This window comes from Morone saxatilis, unplaced genomic scaffold, assembly GCF_004916995.1.
Source record: "Morone saxatilis isolate NCDOM2014 unplaced genomic scaffold, NCSU_SB_2.0 Contig17, whole genome shotgun sequence".
Taxonomy (NCBI): Eukaryota; Metazoa; Chordata; class Actinopteri; family Moronidae; genus Morone; species Morone saxatilis.
This window is the reverse complement of record NW_023339729.1, coordinates 22668694-22678232: the sequence shown is the minus strand read 5'-3', so window position 1 is coordinate 22678232 and position 9539 is coordinate 22668694. Positions and strand designations below refer to the sequence as shown.

General features: G+C 36.6%; 1 protein-coding gene across 1 annotated transcript; it reads right to left on the bottom strand.

Annotated features, from left to right (window-relative positions):
• LOC118327573 (suppressor of cytokine signaling 1-like) lies at positions 1 to 8750 on the bottom strand. The gene is made up of 4 exons (XM_035660985.1): positions 8579 to 8750; positions 5564 to 6017; positions 3311 to 3498; positions 1 to 2625 (listed from the first exon to the last, which is right to left on the bottom strand). Exons 2-4 carry the CDS (start codon positions 5780 to 5782, stop codon positions 2301 to 2303), a joined length of 732 nt encoding a protein of 243 aa, XP_035516878.1. The 5' UTR covers positions 5783 to 6017; positions 8579 to 8750; the 3' UTR covers positions 1 to 2300.
• Between the last annotated feature and the right edge of the window lie 789 nt (positions 8751 to 9539).

Genomic DNA, 9539 nt, shown 5'->3' with positions numbered 1-9539 from the left:
CACGTTCACAAGAATGGGACGGATGGACGGGCAGAAAATCCGAAAACTTAAAAACAGCATACTAAAGATAAGTACATTATACATATTTTATACAGTTAATACGTAGTAGGAAGTTTGTGACAACAAGACTGCAGCATTAATATGGATTCAGGCAGATAGAAATCATATTAGTGGCCTCGTCCACTAATATGATTTCTGTCTGGGTGAGGTCGACAGAGAATACCTTCTGTCCTCCGAAACAGTATTTCCAAGCAGATGTTACGTAGTTCCCTCACACAAGGAGAAACTTTCACTATCCACGTTGGAAATGAATTAAATGATCTTAAGTCTCGGAAGGAATTTAGCTTTAATATTAAGTTGGCAATAAAATATAGAGAAAGCTGCATTTTACAGCAATACTAGAAAAATTACATGACATAAGAGACACAAAATAATTGTATTTAATATATTTTATTTCATTCTATGTTACCAAGACATCACCACAGCAACGCATCGTCATGCATGTTTCATTTTTTCCATACGGTGTTTGTCTACCTGAATCCACGTGAATGCAGCATTAGGGTATGGGATTATCATCCAGGGCTGTCCAAAAAAACAAACTTGAGGGTTAGCAAAAAAAGGCATTAACTCTGGTGAATGATGTGTCTCTATAAGTATACATTTAAAAAATGAGCGCATCCCTCTGGTTACAGGGCGAGGGAGATGGCATATGTCAGGATTGGCCTGTTGAGCCATTTTCAACCAGTGAAATGCTGATTTTCATAAATTAGATGAGAATGTAAATATCACCACCAGCTGTGATGTTTAATTATAGTACAGTCGTATAGTTTAGTTTACGTGTAGAGTACCTCTGTAAAGCTAGCAAGAGACAGCTTTGGAAAGTATCCAACAACAAAACAAAAAACCCACTTCCTCTCCAAAGCCACTCCTCCATGCACAATGAGTACACGGTAGCCAATCATTTAATTCAGCCAGAAGGGCTGCGACAGCAACAGATACCGGATTCTCTTTGTTTTGTTTTTTCCAGAGCATTTGATTTATTGATTGCTGTCAGGATGTAAAGGGGTATTTCAACAAATAAAACACAAAATGCTACTGAAACACATTACCCATTCTAGCTGTAAGATTTTAAGTTATTAACATGAACAAAGATTTGCAAAATAGTTTTTCGTTTCACAGGACTAAAGACAGCAACCACGAACATAAAGTGATTTCAAGTATAGATGAGTAGTTAAAACTGCATTAATCAATACTGTTATATTACAAGTAATTCAAATTACTACATGTAATGGGAAAGGGGTCGTTCTTATTGACCAACCCACTGAGAATAATCATCAACTCTCTAAGTCTCAGCTGCTGCCAGAAGGCAAAAATTATAACTATAATTTAGTAACTCTCCAGCTGGTAAAGAAAGTTAAGCATCCAGAGTTGGTGCCAAAACCACAGAAGCCAAAGAGTGCCTGTGCTTGCAGCTATTTTGTCTTGTTATCTCAGTATAACAAAGTTGCATTCTCATAATAACGACTTAATTATTTTTTAGAAAACAAAAGGTAATTTTCTTCATTCAAATAAGGCTTCCTAATTTCATCCATAATCCATATCTAAAAAAACCAAACAGTTGCTTTCTCATGAAGATTAGGCATTTGTCACACAAAACTGCCCCCCAGATAATGAGATAATTAACCCATTATAACCAGAAAACAACTCTTTTGTTTTGAGATAATGAGATAATGAACTCACAATCCCGAAATAACAGGATTAAAAAACGTAAACGCAACAATGGTGGCGCGTGGCTTCCATTTAAAACAAATTAAAAGAGGAGAGAAAACTGGACATTTCATTCATCCTGTGTCGAGAAACGTTATATCTGTTATAGCTATAACATTAAAAGGCTGGTGATATGTTAGCTTCTTATGGTACCCTTCTATCCCCCAGTGCCTGAACATGAATTAATGCAGCTTTAAAAGAGCAGCAAACTGTATGTATGTATGTATGTTGTTGGACGTTAAAAACTGATGTATCTTGAAGGCAGTGGTGCAGCTGTTAATCAGGATCCGTTGAAACCGTGTCCTGTATACGTAGATAAGAAATGTGGAATTCAAACAATAACACGTGTCAACATGCGTACTGTGACACATACTATTTTCAAATTGTGTGCAAATAACTTTTGAACATTGAACCAAATACTCAAGCAATACTTGTGTTATTGTAAATAACACAAACACACAACATTTGTATTTAGTTATAATAAAAACAAAACAACATCTTGATGCAGCAACAGGCACTTAGCCCACACACGTTTATATACAATAAGGGTACGCATGAACATAGTCTTTAACTTGAGTGCTGAGTCCAGGTAGGGTTCTTATATTTTCTGCTCCATATGTGTGCGTAAGAGCCCTCCTGCACATCTGCTTCAGGCGCTCCGGACGCTGTTTGCGATAGGGCACCGTCAGCTTACAGGACGAGCCGGTGTAATAGGTGAGCAGAGAGAAGAGTGAAGCAAAAGTCCTGTGGCTGCCATACAGACTGAAGAGCAGGTTGTTCAGCTGGACGCGAACGCTGGTCGGTCCGTCATCGCTTTGGTAACTCAGAGTGAAGAAAACATCCGGCTGGCCGCTGTCTCTGCAACAACACAGGAGCACACAGTCACTCTGTGCACACTCAATGTCATTTTATAATGGTTTTTAGTGGACATGCAGAAGAGGGAAACAGTACTAGAGCACAATATATACATATGCTTATCCATTTTTTTTTTTTACTTTTAAGATGTTTTTAATGTAAAATGTAGATAGAGAAAGTACAAGAGCTACAAACCAACTCAAACTTCATTACTCGGGTAAAAAAAAGACTTAGTAATAGTCTTAGTAATAGCAGAAGTACGTATTCAACTTCTTTACTCAATTAAAGGTGAGAAAGTACAGGCTCTGAAATGTACACCAAGTATTAAAGTAAAAACTACTCTCTGGGTTCCTCTGAAGGACATTTCTACTGACGGTTTCTGTTCAAAGCTGAGACTTCAAATAGGGTCGAGTCTCCCTCTCTTGTCTGTTTTGTCTCGTTACACCTTTTATGTTCATGTTCGTCATGTCAAATGCATTAAAACTAAAGTAACGAAGCACAGATATTTGTGTAAAAATGTCGAGAGTAAAAGTAAAAAGATAAATAAGATAACGAAAAATAAATACTCAAGTAAAGTACAGATACCTGAAAAAAACTACTTAAGTATTTTAACCAATTAAGTACCGTTTTGCAGCAAGAGCATAAAAAGAACAGAATAAAACGACACAACAAATGTAAAAAGTAGTACCTGATGAGGAAGGTGCCCAGTGGTGCCTGTGAGAGTATTCCATGTGCCTCCTCCATAGTCATCGCTCCCCAGTAGTAACCACTGTGTTGGAGCTGCAGGTAAGTGTGTTTCACTAGTTTATACTCCTCTGCGCTGCTGAATGGACGGAGATGTGTGGGCAAGCTCTCAGCATCAGCTCCAGTCAGTGGCTACAGCAGAGAAGGTACTAGAAATAATCAGTAACCATGTACAGACAGCGGCATGAACTATGTAAAAAACAAAGACTGTTATAACGTTTCTAAAAGATCTTGTTATTGTGGTTTGTTTACTTATTTTTATCTTAATTTACTTATATATATATATATAAAAATATATATGTATCTCTTTTTATAGTGTATGTTTTTGTAAATAATTTTATTGATTTTGTAATTTTAACTGTCTTGTTTTTAACTACACTGTACAGCAACTTGAATCTATCTTTGTGTATGAAATGTGCTTTCTAAATAAACTTCCTTGTCTTGCCTAAAACTATATTAATAATAATAATAATAATAATAATAATAATAATAATAACGGCTGTTGCCTCTTGCAGAAAACGTAGAACTCGTTTCCCTTTGTGCAATTAGGAATTCAGGAAGAACCTCCCTGAATAAATCCAACTGGTTGCTGAGACGTATTTCAAATGACTTTAGTTTCACTTTTCCAACATTAACTTGTTGCTTTTTACAGTTTTATCCATATTATATTTATTCTGCTTTTAAAGTCTCTGAAGCAACTTGTAATGTTTGTTTTGAGAGATGCTGTACTGTATGAATAATAATAATAATAATAACAACTTGCAGATTAGAGACTCTGTTCAGACACTGTCAGAGTTGTCAGAAAAAAACAGACAATCTTTTTTTAAAAGATCATTATAAAAAAAAAAGAAAAAGAAAAACAACTCTCATGCCAACATTCAAAGTCCAAAGATAAACTCAGATATTTGACCTTTTCAAGCTGTCAGTGATAACGACTGCGATTTTTTGGGGGAAAAACCTCTCTTACATGTTTGTGGTTCATTTGTAGTGGTATTATTACAATTCGTAAACATTATTTGTCTTTGGCTGGAACAAAAATCTATAAAATATCAATAATAATATTATAAATCATTATTGTTGTTGTTGTTACAAAGGGGTTTGACTGGAACAAAAACCTACATATGCTCAGCCCAAACTTCGTTATTTATCACTACTAAAGTGATGAATCATGTCAAACTCATAATAATGTTTATTTAAGGGGTTTCAAATTTAATTTAATTAAAAAATGTATATATGGAAGCATGTTTCTCCCCAAAATAAACATTAAAGATTTCCATCGGTGGAAAATAACTATAATAACTAAGTACATACTAAGTACTGCAGTTAAGAACAATTTTGAGATACTTGTTAGAGCTGGATTTAATGTCCAGTATGATATGAATCTTCAATTTACTGTCATACTGTTGCATAGCTGAAACAACTTCTGTAACACTTGTTAGTGGTGGAGAGTGCTACAGTCGAGGCAAATGTGCATCGATAGTGGAGCCTTAATTACTGCGTTCCTTCTAACTAATGGTTCTAACTTTATAACACTTAACAATTAAATATGAGTCAGTTTATAGTGCTTATACAGCTGCTTTAAAATGTTTAAAAGGAAGCAATGTTAATGTTGTTAAGGTATCTTGTATATTTTTATATTCTGTGTTTACTACGCTGAAGATTGAACAATAAACTGCACTTACTTGTACTTTCTATTTTGACTTCACTTTTACCTCCACCACACTTGTTTGACAGCAGTAGTAAAATGTTACTCTGATTGATAAAATTATTATTAATGCAAAATATGATTAACAAATACATGATGGTGTTTTATTACAGAAAAAGCTACCCAATAGTCTATAACATAGTTAAACCATCAGCTGTAACATTCAGGTGATACTTTAATGCATCAATAACTATAACCCCATTATGTAATTTATATTATATTAGTCATTCTGCATTATGAATACTTTTACTTTGTACTTGTACTTTAAGTAGATTTTTATGATAATACTTTTGTACTTTTACTTCCTAAAAAGTTGACTTTTACTTGGAACAGAGTATTTTTACACATAGATTTTCCACTGCATGCAGCATTTATCGATTTGATTTCTGTCTTTATTTTGTTCCAGCCATCTGTCCGCTGTTTAAAATCAACATCCCAAAGCAATAAAATCTCCAATCTCTGCTTCAAGTTGAGCAACCTCTGAGTACTCACCTGGGGCCAGGTTTCAGGTTCTTCCTCAAAGCTGAATTTGTTCCAGTGCAGTAAACCTAGCGGCCTCTCTGTCGGCTCTGGGCTCTTTGGGTTAACGCTCTCTGGGCTCTGTGCGTGTTTGGGTCCTGCGGGTTCTTCAGCGGGCTGACGTTGTGTCTCAGCTGTGTGGTTCTGTTTCTGGCTTTGTACTACTGTTTTATTAAGATTGTCTCTGACCATCCTACAATGGAGAATCCTCCTCTTGACTGCCTGTTGCACCACTTCCTCCACTTTTCACCGGCAGATGCTCCATCATTGACTCCTCTAAGGTCGGTCATCTGTTGCTTAGTCCTCTTTGAGACTCCATGTTTGTTTGAGATTTTAAATCAAGTTTTATCAACATTAACACAAAGTGCTGGAGGGGAGCAGAGTCTGGATCTTCCCTTAGAGAACTATCACTGCAAAATCTGATGAGCTGGAACCCAGAAAGAAGAACACAGAAAATCACAGTCAGAATCTTGTATTCTTCTACATTTCACATCATCTTCAACCTGCTTTAACTGATGTTTTTGGCCACTTTGGGGGACAAACAGTTGCTTCTTTATACATCCAGCAGTTACAGAGCAACATTATCACTAGGTAGGAATTGTGTTTGTGTCCACCTGATCCACCTGACCAATATTCACTCTCTTTTAGCCAGTGCTAAAAAAAAAGTGGCACCAAGTACAAGCACCTCTGATTTTTGTCCACATTAGTACCCTTACTTCTTATTGAGTACCACCACCTCTGAGGTCCAGATCTTGGAATTGTTTCCGAGGGGTATACCAATAAAGTCGTGAAGAAATTCCTATAAAAATAACTTTGATGCTTTGATGTATGTCCCCAAACCCTCTCAGCAAGTTCAGTTTTTGACCTCTGTATTTCTAAAACCCTGCGTACAGCGCGCTGCTGAGGTACTCCGAAACATCCGCCTATCTGTGTCTCAGCACTGAAAATGTCCTTGTTAAAATGCATTAAAAACAACAGCAGAATTGGGGTAATAGCACCTTTTGTGGTCCAATTCAGGCACTGTTGTTAGCTCTGTTTTCAACTCCTGAGGAAAATATCTAGCTCTGTAAGCTGCTAAACGCGCCACTGTGTTCACCAGCTAGTCAGTAACTGTATCCGTCTGCTGTCTGGTGCTGGGCACGTAATGCACAGTGGGTTTTTAGAGCCTTTTCACTCATAACTGCTGCCAGCTGGGGCCAAAAATCACGGCCATGAGAGCAGTAAGAGTGAACCGGAACAGTAAAGTTTCCCGGCCAGCTAAACAATGAGCTGAAACCTAATACAAAGCTCTGGAAAATTGCAGATTCACATAATAATATAACAGTTTATATTCTATGAATGACCCATTTCACATTGTAATTGGATACACTGTTGATTATAGCTGCGCTAACTCCACTGCATACTCTTGCAACACATGCAATCCATTCTCTCTGTGTGTGTGTGTGCCCGAAACAGACTCATAGGTCATGTGACTGCCAATAAACCACACGTTTGTGTATCGCTGGGAAGGGCGGATGTAACATGACGATTAAAGAGGAACGCTTTCACTTTCTCAGTCAAACAAGACAAAAAAAAAAGAACTGGATCAGATTTCCTCTGCATTGTTCTTCATGTTTATCTGCGTAAGATTATCTTACATGTCAGTATATGCTGTGGAAGGTTTATTTATAAGGCTGCTTTCCAGAGTAAAGCCTGTAAAGTGTCACAAAATGAAAGATAAAAGCTACCGACCTAAAATACAAATACAATATATGAAAACAAAGACTTAATAAAATGTACATTTAATATGTTGCATAACTATATAAGGCGATAAGTATACTTATATAAATATATAATACCTTTTTTGTCATCTCTTTTTCTGTTGTTATGTATGTATGTAATGGACTTGTAAGATTTTGCTTAATTTTACTTTTATGTTTTAAAGCACTTAACTTTTTCTTTAGAGAAGTTCCCTATTAAGTGTAATATTCATTAAATTAGCACATTTATTACATAGATTATAGTGCTTAATTAATTATTATTAATTACTCACATAATTACAACCTAATTACAAGAAGATAAGGCTGTTTTATTGTTCTTTTGAATGCTCTTCATATTGAGCATTTATTTCTTTAAAAATAATCAGCTTTAATGTCGCTTCGACACATATTTAACATCCTCAGTCTCAAATCATATGAACTTATCACATAACATATAATCACATATCTTATTTTTGAAGAGGCAGGCTGCGTTTGTTTCAGTTTAAAGTATCCTGTGTGGATCTTTTTCTATTGTAATAAGATATTTTCTATTGCAGTTTTGTACTCGCACTAGATTAGAAATGAAACAATGACTATGAGGTTTAACTTTCAGTTGAATGGTTAGTTGTGTAAAAAAAGACATTTGTTACAGCTGGCAGTGCAGCAGACTGGGATACTATTCCTGCACTGTGGACGCAAAAAGTGGACGTAAACACGCTGAAATGAAAGCTGCAAGTCACTCCTTTAAGTCTAATTTTCCCCCCTAACAATCTAGAGTGCTGGAGCTCAGAGAAACCACATCACAAACTGGCTGAATGTCAATATACTGAGAAACTGCACTGCAGGAAAAAAGGTTCAACAGGCAGCAAAAGGGTTTAAAACACTGGGCAAACATCTGTACAGATAAACCCTTTGTAATACATATTCTACTGTTGTAACACAAATCTACACATTGTGTCATTTTAATTAGGCAATATGACTGTGGTTGAATCTATGAGTAAGGCTGTCACTCTCCACACCTAACGGGGAAATAAAAATGTCTTAATTTGTGTGTTTTAAAAAAACCCTACAAATATTAAAGCTATAACACAATAAGAGCCTCCAGTAAAAAAAAAAAAAGATCCATGTGTGTGTTTTCTGGATTTACAATTGTTGTACCGGTTGAGTTGACACGAGCACAGTCACATGTGTTCAAATGACTCTTATTTGAAGAATGCATGAATTAAACACAGAGCAGAGTTTTACTTACAATGACTGGAGCTTGTCGGAGCCGCTGTCAGCTTCTCTCCAGCCGAAAGGTCGCAGGTCTTCTTGAGAAGAAACATCTTACTTTCGGTTAAAGTTTGCTGTGTGTGTGTGTCGGGGGCGGGGCCGCTGTTTGAAATATATGGCGATAACAGACATTAGGCTCGGGCTCGGTCCTGTTAAACGGGAGACGCTCTTTTTAACCACGCACTACAAAAAAAAAAAAAAAAAAGAAACGAAAAAAAAAAAACCTCACAAACGTTCAGGTGTTTCAGCTTTCGCTTTCATTTTGGCCCTGCAGATTTCTCTTAAATCACGTGATCTGCGAGCAATGAGTGGCGCGTGAGCGTGTGCGCGCGCACTACCAGGCTATTTATCTACATAGCCTATATACATGTGGCTTTTCATTGGGTCAGACATCACGCACAAATGATTATAACGTTGAAACACAATGCATTCCGTGTGCGAGGTTAACGGGTTTGCATTTTTTTTTTTTTTTAAAAAAGCACTCAGCTTTTCAATGGAGATGAGTAACAACAGAACTATGCAAAACACTCCTTCCTGTCAAAATGAATGTGAAACGTTAGATGATGGGAACACACTCAGCATAAACATGAAGAGACATCAATAACTTCTCTGATGAGTGTCATTACAAACAGATAAAGGCTGTAAAACATAAAGTACATCTGCTAAAAGGTCTAGTGTGTAACATTTATGAGGGATTATTGGCAGAGGTTGAATATGCATGAATGTGTTATTATCAGTGTATAACCTGAAAATATGTTAGCTTGGAATGAGCTTTTTCTGTATCTACTGACCACGGGTCACTTTCCGTGTTTCCACAGAAGCCCAGAACGCACAACAACAGGCTTCAGATACGGACGTTTTTCACAGCCACCGTAGTTTCTACTTTGTGCTCGAAAGGGAAGGGGGATCTGCAACTACACCTCTCTAAATGCCACTAA

Coding starts and splice junctions, on each gene's coding strand:
- LOC118327573 (XM_035660985.1), bottom strand. CDS start 5,782: ATGGTCAGAGACAATCTTAATAAAACAGTAGTACAAAGCCAGAAACAG. Junction 3,499..5,563: donor AACCTGAAACCTGGCCCCAG/GTGAGTACTCAG, acceptor TCTCTGCTGTAG/CCACTGACTGGAGCTGATGC. Junction 2,626..3,310: donor CTGGGCACCTTCCTCATCAG/GTACTACTTTTT, acceptor GTGTTGTTGCAG/AGACAGCGGCCAGCCGGATG.